This window comes from Habropoda laboriosa, unplaced genomic scaffold, assembly GCF_001263275.1.
Source record: "Habropoda laboriosa isolate 0110345459 unplaced genomic scaffold, ASM126327v1 scaffold67, whole genome shotgun sequence".
Taxonomy (NCBI): Eukaryota; Metazoa; Arthropoda; class Insecta; order Hymenoptera; family Apidae; genus Habropoda; species Habropoda laboriosa.
This window is the reverse complement of record NW_017100242.1, coordinates 3,773-23,836: the sequence shown is the minus strand read 5'-3', so window position 1 is coordinate 23,836 and position 20,064 is coordinate 3,773. Positions and strand designations below refer to the sequence as shown.

The 20,064-nt window shown below is 32.9% G+C and overlaps 3 protein-coding genes across 3 annotated transcripts; 1 reads left to right on the top strand and 2 right to left on the bottom strand.

The window, feature by feature from the left end:
• Positions 1-164: 164 nt before the first annotated feature.
• On the bottom strand, positions 165-2,143 carry LOC108571886 (dyslexia susceptibility 1 candidate gene 1 protein homolog). Its single transcript, XM_017934044.1, has 6 exons — positions 2,021-2,143; positions 1,698-1,948; positions 851-1,124; positions 679-779; positions 440-593; positions 165-371 (listed from the first exon to the last, which is right to left on the bottom strand). The coding sequence occupies exons 1-6, from the start codon at positions 2,141-2,143 to the stop codon at positions 165-167; spliced, it is 1,110 nt and encodes a 369-aa protein (XP_017789533.1).
• Positions 2,144-4,580: 2,437 nt separating this feature from the next.
• LOC108571966 lies at positions 4,581-14,027 on the bottom strand. The gene is made up of 17 exons (XM_017934132.1): positions 13,765-14,027; positions 12,107-13,686; positions 9,876-11,166; positions 9,561-9,581; positions 9,240-9,464; positions 8,887-9,073; positions 8,539-8,802; positions 8,113-8,468; positions 7,649-7,898; positions 7,130-7,183; positions 6,549-6,854; positions 6,082-6,468; positions 5,752-6,013; positions 5,463-5,675; positions 5,247-5,384; positions 5,015-5,121; positions 4,581-4,915 (listed from the first exon to the last, which is right to left on the bottom strand). The coding sequence occupies exons 1-17, from the start codon at positions 14,025-14,027 to the stop codon at positions 4,664-4,666; spliced, it is 6,156 nt and encodes a 2,051-aa protein (XP_017789621.1). The 3' UTR covers positions 4,581-4,663.
• A 2,718-nt stretch (positions 14,028-16,745) lies between these two features.
• LOC108572017 (YTH domain-containing protein 1) lies at positions 16,746-19,773 on the top strand. Its single transcript, XM_017934196.1, has 6 exons — positions 16,746-16,916; positions 17,801-18,287; positions 18,452-18,668; positions 18,749-18,953; positions 19,026-19,302; positions 19,374-19,773. The coding sequence occupies exons 2-6, from the start codon at positions 17,944-17,946 to the stop codon at positions 19,702-19,704; spliced, it is 1,374 nt and encodes a 457-aa protein (XP_017789685.1). The 5' UTR covers positions 16,746-16,916; positions 17,801-17,943; the 3' UTR covers positions 19,705-19,773.
• Positions 19,774-20,064: the final 291 nt, after the last annotated feature.

The following is a 20,064-nucleotide window of genomic DNA, read 5'->3' as shown; positions in this document are numbered from 1 at the left end:
ATAAATATTTATAAATATTGAATTCTATGATATTTAATTTTTCTCGAAACACAATTCGTTTCTAGTGATGTTTTATTCGCCGCTTCGTTGAAAGAACAACAAGACGGAATAGCGTTCCATCACCTTTTCAATCAGTCAAACGATCTGGTTTACCTACTTACCTCCTAGTCTTTTATGTCGAAGTATTGTTTCGCGGCCAACACGTCACGTTTTATACTTTCATTGTTCGGTGTTAATTCCAGGGCAGCTTCTAGCTCGGGAATACCATGCTGAGGTGCGGACAATTTACAAAGTGCCGCGCCTCGTCGAGCGTGACACCTGGCTCTTGATTCTCGATTGCTCTCACATTTTGGTTCCATTAGTTCCAGTGCCTGGAAAAGGCAAAATAAACGCTCGATTCTGCTTGTACGAGTTTAAATGGTAATTCAAGCGAATGTACTTTAGAACAGTCTTCTATGCATCTGCAATAATTTCCCAACGCGTAATGCGCCGCTGATCTATTCACATAGAGAGATGACATTTTCTCGCTAATCTTAATCCCATATGAATAAGCGCTTATGGCTGCCAGATAGTTTGCAACTTTGAAAAATTCGCTAAACAATAAATAATTTTTTAATCTATAATTTATCAATATTATTATAATTCAATATGAAACGTTTATGAAAACATTAAACGTACTCTCCCTTATCTTTTAACCACTGTGGATCACGTTCTTCCGGTCTCAGATCTGCCGCATCGAATCCAATTTTTTCTCTCGCTTCTTTCTGTTTTCGTAACCACTGTAATTACATTGATACTTTGTATGCATCAATTTTAACGATAAAAAAATTAACGAAACAAAAAATAATACTTCTTCTTCTTCGACGCGAGAGCTTTCTCTAGCGGGTGTTGGGAACTTCCGATCCGAAAATGTCACGTTAATTGTACCCATTTTCCTCGGTAATGGGACCGACTTCGAAGGTACGTCAAATATATTATTTCTCCTCAAGAAGTTACCATTTATCGCGGCTTTTACAGCTTCCATTCCTGGTCTGCCTTTTTGCTTTTCCTCGTATTGTTTTTCGTTTGATTCCTTTTTCTTGCAACCCGATCGATCTTTGCAGTCTGATTCGGAATCTTCAGAGCTGGAATCAGTATTGTAGAAGAAACAATTTTTCTTCTCCGATAATTCCGTTTTAACATTATTTTCTTCGTTTTCACTCTCTGATTGCACTTGTACGATTTTTTTATCGTCCTCCATTTTCTCGTTTTCATTTTCCTTGATCTCATGTTTTTTCGTAGATACATAAGTGTCAAATATCTCTTCATCGGTCATTGGTCGAGATTTCAACTTGTCATCTTCGTCATTAAACCATTTCAATGGTGGTCTTGTAAAAAGAATATAAACATTGTAATTTGAATTGAAGAATATAAAAAGTTATAATGTTTATCGTAATTCTGGTACTCGTAAGTTTTCCTATTTTCTTGTACTTCTCCTTTAACGTTCGAAAGAATTGGTAATTCAGCTTTCGATCTCCAATCTTCGAAATCTCGCATGGCCTCCTTCCGGTGTGCGTCTCGTATCGCGTCGATCTTATTCAGTATAGTTGTGTTGACGTTGATCTGCTCTTTTACCGCTTCCTTTTGTAAACGTTGACGTTTTTCTGAGGAAAATTACCAGCCATAAGCCACTGAATTTACGCAACACCTAAATTTACCAGTGTTTGTTACCCCTTTTAAATTTTGCTCTTTCCTCGGCAAGCTTATGAGCACTCTCTAAAGCTTGATTTCGACAGTCTCGCTTGAAATCTTTGTCGATATTTTGTACTTCGAGGGTAGGCCATTCTATATCGATATTTGTTTTGCGCAGAGTAAGTATCGCGTCTTCTTCAGTTAGAGTGCATTTACTTTTATCTTCGACAATATTACCCCAAAGAAATAATTCCAATATGTACGGTGGAAAACTCACCTGTTAGTTATTAAACATTGTAATACATACAATGTAATTTGTTATCGTTAAAAAGTTAAGTGATATTTATACCTTCGCATAATTATCAATTACAAACAAGTCAACCTTTTTCGGATGACCCCTCAAAGGTACGTTTAATATCACGAATTCTGAACACTGACGCCAAGTATAATCTTTGATGACTATTGTTGGCATTTTTTAATTGTAATATTAAATAGAAGTTGAGAAAAGTGTACTATTAATACTCTAAATGATCACCAACGCAGTTTTTCCTTTTGCACGATTTTTAGTATCGGAATACTGATATGTATTGATCAAACATCTTTCGATATATATCGTTTCGTTTGGATATTGTCTTAAATGTTAGGTTAAGAAAATAAAATTTCAGATTGGGTTCTATCATCATTATATTTGCGATGCATTTTCGTACATAAAAAAATTCCATTCTAAATACATATATAATATACAATACAAGTATCGAATATTTCTTTCAATACCTTAGTCACTAGGTAAAAAGAACGAACTACGAATATATTGTATGAATTATTTTTAATTAAAACGTTTAAGAGTATTTGTTGACAATACTTTTCATAGACATTATTAAAAAGCTGCCATTTATGCAACTGACATTCTGTGTCTTTACCCATGGAACCATGATTTTCTCTCTTCTGAGGAATACTTTAAAATTATTGAAAAATGTATGAAAACATTCAGATATTATGCAGCTCCACATAGGTGTACAAGTTTTGGTTCTACAATTACTTTTGGACAAATGGCATTTCGTTACATCATCATACCTAAGCCATTGTTCGAAAATCAACTACAAAAACTTATTGTAAATCAGTCGGTTTTTATCAAACGTCTGCTCCTACGAAATCACAATAGTTATTTAAAAACGAATTGCAGGACGTTCCAATCCTTTGAAAAATTTTTTTTCGTTCATTGAACACACGTATATCTCAAAACATATTGATGATTATACCCTGAGACGCAAGAATGTTAATATTGATTTTTTTTTTTATCAGTTCCCACATTTCGTTGTACATAACAACAAAAATAACAATAATTAATTGCTTTCAAGATACTGTGATACATAGTATTATTAAAAAATGGAGGACCTTTGATAAACGCTTAAGTTAAGAAATTAAAAACTATTCCCTATAAAGATATTATGACACTACAGTTATGCCTCATACACGCCTTACGACATAATCATTTTTTGTAGATTACAATATTAGTGATCGTTCATTATATAATATTTACATTGTGTATCAATGCTAAATACTTTGTCTGTTTAATTGCTCCATGTAAAAGAAGTTGTTTTTCTTCAAGAAGAAAAACGTTGTACACTAAGAACGATATAAAGGAGGAACAAAGTAGTTAACATTGTACAAAACTTTTTTTAACACTATTATAAATAAGTATACGTACGATACGGTACGTTTGTCTATATTGTACCCAAAGGAGTCCCGTAAACATTTGAACAAACATTTAGAATGAACTTTTGTTAGGATACTAGTTTGGTATTAACATACATTACTTAATACGCAATGTATCCATACACTATTCACGCATACATAGGGACTCAGTTCAATGTATAAGAGCTTTCATAGTATTTCCTTTTACTTGTGTATTAATATAGATAAAATTATAAAATCGCATGGAATGTTTGAAGTATACAAAACGCTAAAGAAGTTCATCACATAATTTAAAAATTATCGTCGCAATAAAAATCGACGTTGTGCAGATTTGTAGTATTTAATTCGCAGATTAACACAGTAATACAAATTTTGTTACGATCAGAAGGAAGAAAAATTTTAATATAAATATCAAGATGGTGGCAGAATAGAAAGTCATTAATACTTTATTTGATAATGGTTTAAAGGAAATTTATATCTTTCTAATTACGCGTAATGTAGACTGAGCAAATTTATATGGAATAAATACAGATGAATAGAATTATTTCATAACTTGATCAATCTACAATTAAATGTGCAACACATGTACTGTATTGACAATTACAAATTCGTTGATATTTCAATGATGTACATAGTAGAGGACAGTCACTTTTCTCAGCAATAGTTACACTTTAGGACTCTATTTTACTAGCATTTATATTATTCATTATGAAAAGTTGTTACATAATTAAATTGATAGTAAAAATAAATACAGAAACGGTACATTCTAGTAACATGAAACTTATGTTTCTACAAAAGTATACTTACAATTATAAAAAAATGTTTAGATAATTAAAGTTTTATTACAATTTACCTAAATGGCTTGGATTTTATACATACATATCACATGCACACGTCTGGCATAATAGGCATGCTCCCACATTCATTCACGTTCTCTTCCTCGAACTGTATTCACTGTTACTTTATAAATAATAATTAATACAAATACTACAAGAACGGTAAAGTAGCATGAATACAAAGATTATAAATAAATGCAAAAATGTGAAGATCAAAATTTTATAGTTGAGTATAAATAATCAAAATTTTTACGACTTCGGATAGTCAAAACTTTGAATGAGAACATTTAGTGAACTGTGACTGCTTATGTGTACCATAGAATTAAATACAGACGGAAGAAGTGAAAATACATTACGAATATCACTGGAATATCGTACATAAAATTTGAATATGTCACCGATTTTTTGTGCAAAGTTATTGCATTTTATATAGGACATAAGTACATTAATGTACGCACAAACTATTTTTTTCGTGCTGCTTTTTCTGCTTTTCGTCGCATCCGCTCGATTTCTTTCCTTTCTTTGCGTTCCCGGTCCGCCTGTGCCCTAAGTTCTTTCAATTTGCGTTTCAAATGTGACTTCTCTTCTCCACAAATACCAAAAGCTTTCAGGTCGCGGGATTCGAGTCGTAAAAGGTTGCCGCCATTAATTCCAGTTTCCAAAAATCGTGATGCATAACGATCCAAACCAATTCCTGATAACCACTGACACACCTAATGCAATTTTGCAAGTTATAAGTGTAAATTAAATATGACAATATCACCAACACGTTTGTGGCATTAATATTTCATTAAATAAACGTAGAAACTTACTTGTTCTTTGGACCAATCGGTAACTGGTGCATTCTGCCAAAAGTGGGACTTCTTGTCACCTAAACCAAAGTCGCTTGGATGAGGAGGCAACCAAACTTCACTCGTATCTAGATTCATAATATCGTTTATACACGGGAGGGGTAAAATTATGACAAACAAAATGTATAAAAAATGAAGAAAAGGGATCAAAAAACGTTCACCATTTGCGTCGTATCGCGAATACCTGAAATACCTGTTTTAGACGGACTAGGATCAACAGCAGGTGGGCTCACTGATCCACCAGAAGATAGACTAGAAGGTGAACTACCTGGATGATGCCAAGGCGTGGAACCGCTCATTAAATTTGATGAAGGAATAGTGGCTTTTTTAACTGCACAGGCAATCAAAGGAATTACTTTTATATAGTAAAAGTTATATATTAAATTGTTACGACTTTTACTTTTATTACCTCTTTGATTGGCCTCGCTTACGGCTTGTCGTATTTCTTCCACTAAGTGATGTGTAACTAAAGTTGGATCACTAGAATGTGGATTATTTAAGTCACTAAAGTCGCCGGAACTTTCCCTCGATGAAGACATATCATTTCCACCAAGTCGTCTTTCTCTTTCAGCTAAAACTTGCTTTAATTGTTCTGCAAACGATGCTGGAGGTCCAGTTAAATCTACGAAAAATCAACGTACAATTTTATATATAATGTTTTATATAAATTGCATTTAAAGTATAACCGAAGAAAGTACTTTTTTGGGATTGTGGCCAACTTTGTTCTGTCATAGCTCTAACTTGTGAACTAATAGTACTGTGTAGTCGAATAGTTGTTGGATGTGTAGGTTCCATATGTTTACTTTTCAATGAACTAATCGAAGAACTACTGGAATAGGAACTCAAGTTTGATTGTTTCGATGTCAAGTCATTTGGCGATCTGCTGCTTGTGTCTTGAGAAAGTAATTTGGACGATGAATCCTCATCAGTATTGTCACCCGATTCATCCAAACCATAGTCCTAAAATGTGACATGATTAAATAATCACCTCTTCTTCTTCAGTTTAATAATGGTACGAATGTACGCACAGAACTGCTATTACTAAGGCCACCAGATCGTTTAGGAAGTTGTCGATTTGCAAGTCCTCCTCTACTGGCAAGTTCAGCTTTACTCTTTCCAGCAGAATTGTCAAGAAGTCGATGAGCAGGCACTGCTCGATCTAGTTCCTCCTTGACTGGCAACGGAAGTGGTAATTTTCTCTCGACTGTCGCCGTTTTATCACCATCATCAGGGCTGCTAAGATCCGATGTTTCTGTGTCTGAAAGTTGACAACTGGTTGACGAAGCAGGAGGAGGTAATTGTCGTCGAGATAACTGTGGTGTAACAATTCTAGCCGTTGTTCCATCATAAGGCAATCTTACTGGCAATCCAAACCTCCTTTGTGTCTCTGTCAGTTCTACTTCCAATGTGATTACCTATAATTATTTATAATTAATTTTTTTGTTGTACATATATTGTTTTTGATATTGATTTGTACTTTTTAAGAATAACACACCCTATCTTTCAAACTTTTAACAAGAGCATTATACTCTGTATCCTTCTCCTGCAATAATTGTTGATAGAACTCGTCTCTAGCGGCAATGTCTGTGCGTAATTCGCGAGCTGCTCTCCTTGCTCGGGCATATTTTTGTTGCAAAGCAGCATTTTGTGCTGTTGCTTGAGCAAGCATTTCTCGTGCCGCTGCCAAATCTTGCCTAGCACTGCTCAAGGCTCTTTCAGATTCATGAAGTCGTAAACCAGACTCGCGCAATTTTGCCGCATATTCCTCGCTGCCAGCCCCGCTGTTTTCTAAATCTACAAGCTACAAACAAAAAAAGATTTGCAAACAATTTTATTGGGAATAGTGTATATAAAATACACACACGGGTTAATATTTGTCGAGCAAACCGTTCTATATTCCTCTTTGTTATTAGTGATAGCGTTTAAAACATGAAAACTATATGAAATAATATGAGGGTAACAAAGTCATAAGAACATACATTAAGCTGCACATAAATTCATGAGTACAAGCATATGATACACAAATTGCATTCAACAAACGAAAATGATATAAAATTGCTTGTCTTATGTGATTACCTTAGCTTTGAGTTTTTCCACCTCTCCATCTGCTAATGCTAGTTTATACTGACTCTGCAAGCAGTGAACAACGAACACAGTGCATAAGCAAAACCAAAAATATATTCACGTATATAAACCTATGAGGGAGTGCTCATGTGTTTATAAAATAGCAACATATATACATATATGTACAATACATTATAGTGCATATCTTCATATCAATTGATCTATTGCATTCTATACAGTAGTGTTTTACATAAAATTGATAAAAATGAACATGACACTAAATATTTTGTGATCTAATGAAATAATACAAAATATGTACTAATAAAACGTCGTGATATTCCTAATTTATAATATCGTTTGTGATAAGCAATGAGACCATAATATATGTTTCTCATTAATTACGTATAAGAGAAGAATAACAAAATTTACAAATGAAAAATGTTTCAACTAAATCAGCACGCATATAGGAAATTGCAAATTACATATACTTTTCATACTACATATTTTTTCTTATTGTAAAAAATACAGTACCTCTTGTAAAAGCAGTCTTAAACTGTCAACATCGCTTTGTGTCGTGACAGATGGTGGCATCGATGAACTAATAATAGGAGATCTACTCCGACCGGAAGCAGATAAGTAATTTTCTATAGGACTATGAGGAGGTTCTCCTTCTGAACACGAAGACATAGCTGGAGAGCCTGGAATGCCTCCCATACCTCCGACAGAAACATCTTCGCCACCGCGTTGACTATCGGGCGAAGTATCCGAAAAATTAAGTTTTCTGTACAAATAAGCTTGCTTGAAATTATTTTAAACAATTTTCATAATCTTTTAGTTAGTCTAAAATTGATTTCCCTCAGCGCTCCAAGAGGCAACGCGCCGTCATTGGAGTGGCCGTAAATTATCGTCATAGACATTAGCGAGCAAGGATAAACCATCATTGGGAAATCATTCTTAAACAATATTTTGTTGATTTAAAATCAGTTGATTCATACCTAGCAGAGTTAGCTTGTTGTTCTCTCTCTTTGTCAGCTTGAAGACTTTGTCGAATTAACATAGCTACTTCTGAGTTTGGATCACGTTCTCTGCCAATTACAAAACGTACAAGACCTGAAGTATTACGTAGGACACTAGCTGCATATGCTTGTGTCACGCCAACCAAAGATTTTCCATCCACTTCAACGATTTGATCGTTTACTTGTATTCTGCCTTCTCGTGCAGCTGCGCCTTTTTCCGTGATTGTTTTTACGAATATGCCTAATTTCTCAAGTCCCGCATCCGCACCAACGCCCATTCCAATAATACTTAAACCAAGACCTTCTGGACCTTTCATAAGCTCCACGGGAAATACCTGACCAATTTTTGTTAATATTGCGTAAATGTTCAATAAAACATAATCAATATTGATTTCAAATACATACCTCCATTTTTTCAACTCGCTTTTCGAGTTCATATTCTGCGCTCGCAGCAACAGGATCTACATCTTCATTTCGTCGATCATATTCATTTACTGAATGTGTTGAATAGACTCTCATTGGTCTTGTATCAAATGAAACTTTGGACATTTTTTTAACAGGTATACTTATCAGATAATCTTCCTTCTCTTCATCTGATTCAGGTATTCCAGCCACTTCCATCCAAAAATGACCATCCTCGAAATAATGCACACCATTTTCCACGAGTATCTAAATAAATATTGCAGTGTTTATATATGTTTCATCTTTAAATTGAATTGAATTTAAATGTATTTTATTTATCTGTGAACTTACAACTTTGCCTGGCGTTGGTGGAACGTACTCGTCTTGATGTTCAGTTTCTGTATCATCGTTAATTTCATAAGTATCGTTCAAACTATTAACAGATCCAAGTAGACCACTTTCACTACCCGTTACAGAACCCACTTGACTCTCCGTTAACGAATCTATCGTTAAATCGCTACGTGATCTATGGGACAAACTAAAAAATCGCAGGCGTTTAATATTTTTTAATCAAGAATCGTTAGAGCTTTATGTTAAATCATATCACGCATGTGCAATTAATAAAAGTAATTAAAATCAATACATAACATCAGCCGCAAAATAGTTTTATAGAACACAAAAAACAAAAGACCAAACTGATTCACCTATAATCATTAGTGGTGCTATTAATAAGACTGCTATCAGGAGCAGACAAGACATCAGAAAGCCAATCTGGTGTATTATCTTGATCTTCCTTCTCCCTTTCTTTGTCCATTTCTCTATTTTTATCAATAGAATTTTCTTCACTTACAACTTCAGTATGTGCAGTAGGAGACAATAATCTTGCTATTTCCTGAGCTTCTTCATCCGACAATAAAGCTGATCCTTGTCTAATTGATTATTCACATGATTCACGATGCTCTTTCACAATTTAATGTCATGTTCAATGAACTAAACATTTAACCAAGCAATAACGATTAACTCACCTTATTTTTTTCTCTAGGATGCTGTGTTTAGTCCCAGTACAAGTTTGTTTGAAGTCACATTGAAATAAACATGAATAGAAGAAAACATTAGAATTTAAAATAAGAAAATAAAAGTTATTAAGCTGTTTGCAAGTTGCCATGAAATGATTTGCTAAATAACTAGAATTATCATAATTATAAAATATAGAGATGTGTTTGAAAAAGATTTATATTAAAGTTTTGGTGCATTATATACTTTTAAATGTATTCATTATTATATACAATTTTTACTATTTTATCTTGCAATATTAATTTTAACTTAGTCAATAAACTTACCGAGAACTTAGCAGGTTCTCTGCTTCATCAGCTGTCATAGTATCTGGTGTTATAGGAATTGTTGGATTTACAATCACTTTAGAAAGAGTTTCTGTTGCAATCTTAGAATCATTTTGTTCCATAACATCTTTCACATCTATTGTTGGTGCATACTCCAAATTTGTAATAGTTTTGGTATCACTGGAATCACTGTCATCATGAATACTACTCTCAGATGTAATATGATCATTTAGTTGCTTTTTCTCCATGTGTTGTTGAGTTACAACAGCAGGTGACACGTTTTGAGGTACATGAATTTGTTGTACTGTATTTGCAGAGGTATTTTCCTGTAATCTCAATTTTGCTAGCTCAGCTTTCTGTTTTTCCTGTTCCCATGTTGTCTGTGGTTGATCTGATTCTTCTGTACCTCTGTTTAAAACGTTACTTATTGTTTGGGAACTGGGTTTAGGTGGTGGCACTGTATCTCCTGCCAATGTTTTATATTCTTTTTTATTACTTGTTTTCGACACAAATTTGGATGTATTTTCTGAATGTGCGGCATCGTCTAATTCTGTCTCTTTATTACTGAAGTTTTCCGATAAATTTTCAGTACTATGTACACTTGAAACTACTGAACACTGAGTTGTGTTTAACATGGCCTTTTCTGTTTGATCTGCTTTATTATCCACTTCAGCAAAACTGGAACGTTTTCCGGATACTTCTTCCTTATTTTTTGCTATCTTTTCACGTACAGAGATCTTTATTTGATCATTTTTGGCATTAGATACTGTTTTCTGACACACAGTTTCAACAAATGTATGTCTTTCATTGGCAATATTTGATTTTGACTTATTATCTAAGACTATATTTTGATTTATTTCTGTGATCACTGAATTCATTCGTATATGATCTTGATTACTATCTTGAGATATCTTATTATGGCAACTTTTTGTTGAATCAGTTTTTATTAGCGCACTTTCTTCTACGTTTGTTTTCATTTGCGGCTTAACATCATTGTTTTGAGTACACACTTCTTGATTTTGTTGTATTTTCTTTACATATGGCGAAGGTATTGGAATATCCTTGTGTTCTAGAGGTGGATATTCTTGATCTGAACTAATAACGGATGGTGGTCGTTGTCCCAACCCGGCAGCTTGAAGATCAACACGTACATGAGAACGTCGAATAACTGTAGTTGTATCTGGTTCGTTGAATCTTGAATTTTTTTCTAAACTATCCTTCTCAGTAATAGATTCCGTATATGCTGCAGGTTTATCTTGTTCTTCCGGTTGCAAGTCATAACTATTACGACCTTAAAATATTAGAATGTCGATAGTTATTTACAATAAAACGTATACATATTAAAATTTACGTAAATCGAGTTTTAAGAGAGGACATTATAAAATACCTCGGCAATCAATGCAAAGTAGTCGTAGACACATGGTACTTGTATTCTTTTGTGTGTGGAGAAATAAAGAATTTATAGAATTAAAGTGAAGATTCGCGTGCACAATTAAAAGAAAACTGTTTAATTTTTTTTAGAATGAAACTACAATTTCAAATCCTTTGAAATTTACCATAACATATATACAAATTATATTAGATACACCAGATAAAAAACACATATTTTTAACAAATTATTTCAAAAAAGTAATTTTTAGAATTATGTTAAACATTTTTAAATTTTTAAACAATGTTTTTAAGATTTTTTCAAAAACACGTTATAGGAGGATAAACTGCACAAACTACTTTATACATTATTCATATGTATCTTATGTAAATCCACTTTTCATAAAGTAAATACTTTATAAACAGTAATAATTTCTAATAAATGTTCTTTTATGAGTTCTGGTAAGAAGATTATTAAAATTTTGTAAAATACTTTTCTGAAATAAATGGTGTGAAGTAGAACCAGACAGAAGCAGAACAGAATACACAGGTTTCTATAAATAATACTGTTGAACCGGTAGGAGGAACTAAGATCAAGAAGAGGAGGAAAGGGGAAAGGAGGAGTGTTTCCTCCTGTACTGTTACTTTTTAGTATTTTGGCACACAGCCACATTAAACTTGTAAAATTTCGATATATTATGAAATATTTTATAATAATTAAAAGAATATAGAAAACCCAATTATTCAACAATAAATTTAAATTTGATTTGTGTATTTGTACATACGTATCAAATGTATTTACTGTTACATATGTCTGTATAGATGTGAATCATGTTATTGAGAATTATTCACATATACTATACCAGTTTGAAATTTTTCTGACATTTCCTTATCTGCCTTCTCTTCTTTACTATCCTTGGAAGGGGAGCTAGGGGAGCTCATACTAGAAGAAGCACTATCCGTACCTCCAGAAGGTGGTCTTAATTCCGGGTCCGGAGATTTTGACGGCTCTATTTTCCTTTCTTCAGTCAAACTATCTTTCTTCCTCACTGTATTTATGCATGGTCTGGCCCAGTCTGGTCTTGAATTAGGTCTTATGACTTCATTTTTGGTTTCTAAATCTTCCCTAGAACACTTTAGATCTGCTGCCTTCTTTAAAATTTCGTCGGTCTTGGCTAACCATTCATTTCTCCATTCAGATGTTTTAGCTGGTGAACGTATAACATTTGAAGGATAATTTAGATACTCAGGAGCATCAAGTAGGTCATTATCATCTTTTCTCGTTTTATTTTCCACCGCATTACTAGTAATATTTTCTATCGACATACTCCGTGTTGGACTAGATATATCAGAATTTCTTTCATAAGGAGAAGCAAGTGATTTTGTTTGTGAATAAATATCGACACTTGAGCTTGCAAGAGTATTTTTAGCTGGCAAACCACTGCTGTCCAAATTGCTTAAATTTTTTGAATGTTGCGCGGAAGTATTTTTCGGTACTTCTGCATTTCGTGAAACTACCTTAGCTGCATTATTCTTCTGTACTACTGCATATTCAGGTATGATTATATCTTGAGTCCTTTCTTGTGCAGGAGTAATCGCATTTTTTGAAGTTTCCCATTGTTCTTGATTTCTTTGGAAATGCTTATTTTGTAAATTTGTATTTTTTTGTACAACTGCATATTCAGGTATAGTTGGTGAATTATCAAAATATTTACTTATAGTGGCATATTCTGGACTGCTAGGAATATCTGGTGGAGATACTGCAGCAATACTGGCTGGTCTTTCTTTTTTTACATTTGAAGTAGAAGAATTTCTTGTTGGTGGTGGTGGTGGAGGTGGGGATATGGCTGATGATCTAATAGAGCAAAAGCTAGCAGATCTTGTTGCTGGATTAGTAGATATATCTGTTGGTCTTTTTGCTTCACCATCAGTACCTGTAGCATTTTGTATATGTCCTACAGAAGTAGTATCAATATTCACTTTATTTGCACTCTGGTTTAAAGAACTTTGTACCACAGATCTATTTGGATCTGAATTATATCTGCTTGGCCTAGTTTTTGAAAAGTGGCTAGTCCAATTTTTCTGCTTTTCAATTAATTCCTTCGAGTTCAATCTCCTTTCAGGTTTTTCCGGTTTCTCTGGCCGATCGTCTAATCGATTTTCTTTTCCGTAATTTTTATCAAATTTCCCTAACCCTGCTCGTGATTTATGTTTATCTGGCACATTATCTAAACCATGATTATGACCATTTTCAAAATGTCTTTCAGCATTTAAAGCTGGAACACTGGCACTCCAATTACTCAAGTGATCTCTAGTTCCTGGAGGTGATGGTGATCTAGGACGAGGTGATCTAGCTGGGGATGTACAGCCTGATCCAGAATTTGCAGAACTTGACCGTGATCTTAAACCATGTAAATTAGTAGGTTTTGTAATCCTGTCCACCCTACACAAAAAATATATTTTAGAAATATTTAGTTTACTTATCCACAGATTATATTTCCATTTTATGTTATACACTTACGGTTTATTTGGTTTATTTTCTTCTCCAAGCTTTTCAAAAAGTGCACGTGCATTATTAAACCGGGCCACATGACTTTCAGTTCTAACAACTGTAACTTGTGTAGGAGACTCTTTTAAAGGCACAGCTGGTTCCTTGAAACCATCTGACAGAATATTATTTGTTCTATGGCTTAAATTATCCAATTGTGGTTTCGATTGAAAGATATTTGCAATGGCTGACACCTTTGAGCCACCAACACGTTTCTTTTCTTCCACTGTTGCCATGACTAATTTTCCCTAATGGAAAAATAAAGTATACTATTTTGTATAACATGCATAACACTTATAAACTGCTTTAATTACTTAAATTCAACAATTCTTTCTATAAAAACAATATAAAAAATTTTAAGTATCACATATTAATATTACCTTCACCTCTCTTGTATAAAAATTATGAGAGTTTTAGTCTGATATATTTCAGCCCATTGTCATTCATGTATTTTTTATATTCACCATCTTTTTAATGATCTGAAAAAAACATAATACACTAAGGTTTAATATAAAAGCAATTAATTCTACATGAAGTAACCCAGCTGCTATAACTTGACACTAATTATATTTATGCATAAAGATATTGTGTATCTACATATAAATTGAATGTTTACAGCCATTAAACATTTATACAGGTCATTGGTTTGACAACACTCAAAATATATCTTTGAAGTGCAAAGTATTGTGTGTATGATGTTCTTTGTTCTTTGATAACATTAGTAGAGCATTTTATTATGCTACATATCAGATATATTTACTGTGATTGTCTGAAATGATTTAAGTTAGACTTAAATGGAAGGCATAGTATAAAGAGGTGGGGTCTTGTCTGGGCTTCACCCTCCTCCTATTGCCATAGCACACCATGCTCCTGCAATCAATACTTGAATCCTTTCTCTGTAGTTGAAGTATGAAAAGTGGAAGTATGCACATGTTATATTCTTATATTATATACTTTGCATATAATGTATACATCTTTTATAATAATAGGTTGAAGTTAAATGTAGCTTAAAGTAAATAATAAAGCTAATGTAGCAAACTTTCTCTCATTTATACTATCTTTTTACAATATTCTAAGTACATCACTTGAAAACAATAAATTAGCATTTTTATAATAAAATACAAGTAAATTAAATAATAAATTGTGAGCTTCTCACAGTAAATTAATAATTATGTAAAAAAATTCAATAAAAGTAAAGCCAGTAATATTAGCTGATAATCTTTACTTATTCTTTTTAAATCTGTTCTATTTTACTAATACTGTCAGTTGTATTAAGCAAAAGTAAAAATAATGTAACTTATTCTATGACTGAAGGTATATGTGATTATTACTGAAAGTTATTACATTAATTATAAAATGACATTCATTTACTATGTAAAATCATTAATGATTTTTCTAGTTATAATAAATAACTAAATGATTATTTTCTTAACATTAATAAACATAAATATTATCTTGAAGGTATTTAAAAGAATGAAAGTAAATTTGTATTAATTTTATATATTAATCTCTTGTTAAGTGACTATATTAAATGTTGTAACAGAAAAATGTACCTGTCTGAACTTTTATTTTTGTTTCGATCAACTACTTCTTATGCATGTAGACAAAAAGATAAAAATTCCCGTTATATTGTAAATTTTTTAACGATATATATTACACCACAGGCTTATCTTAGGCCTGAAGATAAACACCAGTAGATAAATGAAACTTCAAACATTATTCACAAAATAAATTTACCTTTTAAGTTACTGATAAAAATTCTTGATACATACGAAACAAAAAATAACTATGGATAGTATAATGTGTGAATAATCTGTTACTAGTAATCTATAATGTTTACAAAAATTCGAGTAAACGTACGTTGTATTTCGCCATTATAAGCTACCAGCCAGTGAATTTGAGCCTTGTAAAAAATTTACAATAATACTTATCACTCAAAGACATTTAGTTTAACACATCATTTATTGACTGACTTTCAATTTATAGTGGAAGCAACACGCTCGATCAAACAATATTACTTCTAAATAAAATATGACAAATTGTTTATAGAAAGCATAAACTAACCAGAGGTGTCATCATGTGCACGAAACCATTTTCCTTTATAAGATGTATTTTCAACGTTTCCTATCTTCTTTTTTCGAGCAACACGACTTTTCTTTTACATAAGCGAACACAACCGTAAAAATGTATTTTTATAAAATCCCGAGCAAATACAATAAGACTTAACTCTCGACTCTGTCAAGATAGCTCATATTCGTGACAGACGCTTATTTTCACAAATTTTTTACACTTTCATTTATAATAATCCTTGCACGATAATCTTAAACGCGTGAACCGGTATCACTTTTAATTCTAGTTTCTAAATAACCACTACTTATTTCCGGCAATTAATTATGATTAATTTTACATCGCGAAGCACTTTCACAACCGGCTGTGATATACCCGTGTCAACAACCCGTGAAAAATGATCCAAGATGGTCGTCACCCTTTTTAAAGATGGCGAACATGCATGGATCCTAGGGATTTTGATTATACGAAATTTCATATAGAAAAAAATGTTCTATTCCCTTTGTATATTCTGTAGATCTGTTACTTAATATTTAAATGTTTCACGATAACGTAGAATAATAAAATAACTTTAAACAAACGAGGTTCAATAACACAGTAGAACAAAGATCTTCTAAAGTTTCAAAAATGTATTTTTATGTATAGGTAAAAAATTGTTACCACCGCTATTTAAAATTCTACTATTTCGTATATTTAAGTAAATCTATATGTATCTTTAAAAAATATTTATATTTGAAAATAAGTACAATTTCTAGAATAAAAAGGATGTAATAACAAGAAAGTCTACTAGAATTGATTAGAACTTCGTCTTAGGGTTTTCAACTACAATCGTTTCTATCGATCGTAAGGAACACGTCATATAATGGACGCTATGGTTTATGCTTCCGTGAGGAGATAATCGTTTATTGTGCTTTCATAAAAAGAAACACGATCCCTTGTGGAAGTCTCTTGTGTATTTCGTGTAGAGAAATAATAGAAATAGTTGTTAAACGCATATGATAATTATTAAGCATTCTTGCGTGAGGTGCGAAGTGTGTTAGTGAAGAACGAGTGTGCACGTAAGTGTGTACGAGCTGCCTAAGGGGTTTATAACATCAAGGACTTATGTTTGCAAAACATGAACTATTTTAATAAAATCAATGACGAAAACGATGGTTTTGAGTATGTTTTGTGGTGCTGACGTTGCTATTAAAAATAATATCCGCAACGAACTTTCCTAGGCATAGCCTTCGCGTTTTAAAAGACTGCATAGAGACGTCAAACAAGCATGATGTGTTATTATCTGAGATGCAGAAAATCTCGAAGACTCCTCAACTTCCTACATTAAATAGGCTAAAAAAATACACTTTAGCAAGATCATCTGCTTATAATAAACTTTATGATAGACTTTTATGTACAAAGTTTGAAAGAAATACTCGTGTTCCATAGAGCAAAGCAACAAGGAAATCTCGACAGTTTAAAGCATATTTATTTTTAACTTATACAAGGACATTCATACTCGTGCATTGTTAAAAAAAAAAAAGAACTTTTCCTTTGCTAAACATTGTTTCTAATGAAACAAAGACTTTAGCACTATTAGGCATAATCTATATCTACTTGAAGCAAGAAGCACTTGAAGTCTTGCAGCAATAGTAGATATAAATTGAAAAACTCTCTATGAGACTTATAAATGTTTCAATTAAACTACATAAGGACAATTTTAACATCAAAGTTTTTGGCAAATGGACTTATTAATCTTTTACCACAGTGACTTTAAATCGGATTTCATGTGCAATCTTCTGAACTTTTCTTCTTATATACTAAAAATGTTGCTACATTATTTCCTACCGTGTAATTGTCATAAAACCTACAAGATCCATTCAAATATGATATTGTTCTTGGACAAGTATTATTGCATACTGGATATCCATCTAGTAAGCCCATTTTTATATTTGCGTTTCAGAAAAGGTTTAAAGGCGCCAGAACTGCATTGGTTTCACACAAGAAAACCCGAAAAATCCAGAAATACAAAGCCTGGATGACGGGACAAGTGACAACATACTTTTGAGCATTAGTGAAAGTGAACATCAAATAAAAAGTGAAAGTATGGACAATAATACCGACGGAGACAACTTAAATCTGAGCTGTGGGGAAAATGATATAGTGGATGAATTAAAAATTGCTGCAGATGAAACTTATGATACACGTAGTGAAGTTTCATCTAGTAGTTCAAACTCTGATTCTAGTCAACCCAGTATAAGCTCTGTTTCAACAAAATCCTCACGTGGAGATAATAAGCGTAATCGGAAAAATAAGGGGAAACGTGCTAGGTCGAGAGATTCTAAATCTTCTAGCCCTGAAACAAAACGTGCAAGATCTAAGGAAAGCAAAGGAGTTACTAAGAGCTATGATTATGCCACAAAATTAAATTATTTGTTTAGAGATGCAAGGTTGGCTATTTTTTAAAATACAACAATTTTTGCTTTTTTATACATACCATTTTTTCTATATACAAAATTTATATGAAATAGCATTTTCTGGAATTACATATGAGTGTATAGTTAAGCACGTTATTTTAAATGCCAAGAACATGTCTTAAAGTTTCTTTTATCAGATTTTTCATCATCAAATCAAACAATGCTGAGAATGTCACACTATCAAAGGCTAAAGGAGTGTGGAGTACATTACCACAAAATGAAGCCAACTTAAATCAAGCTTACAGGGAATCAAGAAATGTCCTGCTTGTTTTTTCTGTCAAAGAATCAGGAAAATTTGCTGGTTTTGCAAGACTAAGTACAGAATCTAGAAGAGATGGGGCACCAATTTCTTGGGTTTGTATATATAATTAAATAGAAATAAGTTTAAAATTTATCCTATATATTACTAGGAAGGAAGTATATATAAATTTTAGGTGTTACCACCTGGACTATCTGCAAAAGCTTTGGGTGGTGTATTTAAAGTTGACTGGATATGTAGGAAGGAATTACCATTTACAGCAACATTACACTTATACAATCCATGGAATGATGGTAAGCAAGTAAAAATTGGTCGCGATGGGCAAGAAATTGAACCAAGAGTTGCAGAAGAATTGTGTAGATTGTTTCCAGAAGATGAAGGTGAATTAAAGTATACAAATTTTTGTCAGTAAAAAGGAATACATTTTTTGTAATATACAGCAAACCTTTTAGGAATTGAAATGACTCCAATTTTGAGAAAATCTAAAGAAGCAGCAAAACATATTATGAAATCTCGTTCATACCGAGATAATAGACCTGTTAATAGCAGTTCAAGATTTTTACGTTCGAGGGGTGGTAGAGGACGTAGGCTTTTCTTAACTTCACGATCTCGTTTAGCTTCATTAGCTAGAGGATCTCATTTAGCTGGTAATGACCATAGAGGATCAAGAGATCATCACCATCACCGATATGCTACTTGGTTTAATCGAAGCGATTCTCCGTATTCCAAGTATGTATATATTTCAAAATGTCATCGTTATACATTTAATATATTGTTTGTAATAATTATGAATTTCACAGGGGATACGGTAGTCCAGGATTAGGTGTAGCTGCCGCAGCTGAAGCATATGTTGCGGATTATATGCGTACTATGCAACATCAATTGCCTCCTCTACCTCCTTATGCTGCACCTCATCCCTATGATTCTTTACCTCCACCACCACCGCCACCAAGATATTACGATGGTTTACCATTGCCACCTGATTATAGTGCAGCGGCGTCCGCACTTGAAAAGCGTAGTTATGAAAGAAGTGTAGATGAATTCTTATGGAGAACAGCAAGTCGACATAGTCGACACAGTGACCACCGATCCTCCCGTGATCATCACCATAGATATAGAGATCGTAGATAAAAAAATTTGAATATTATCTTCATCCATCTACTCTTTCCTTTCTTAATTCATGCACACATTGTAAGGGCTTTCGGGGTGTCGTGACATTTATAATCATGCAATAGTAAGTGTTTAACCATCACATGATTATTTGTATTAATGATACAGATAAAAATAATTCGAAGTTTTAATTGTATACATATACATTTGAACAGTGTAATTTTAAAAGCAATTAAAACACTACCGTTTTTTAATAAAATGATGAATTTAAAGAGCATCCGAGTGCTTCTTGTTGAATTGATTCACAATTGATTAAATCATGTATTACGTGCATTTAGTTTCAACGAAAAATAAGTTGTAATTTTTGTTAAATATAGAGTA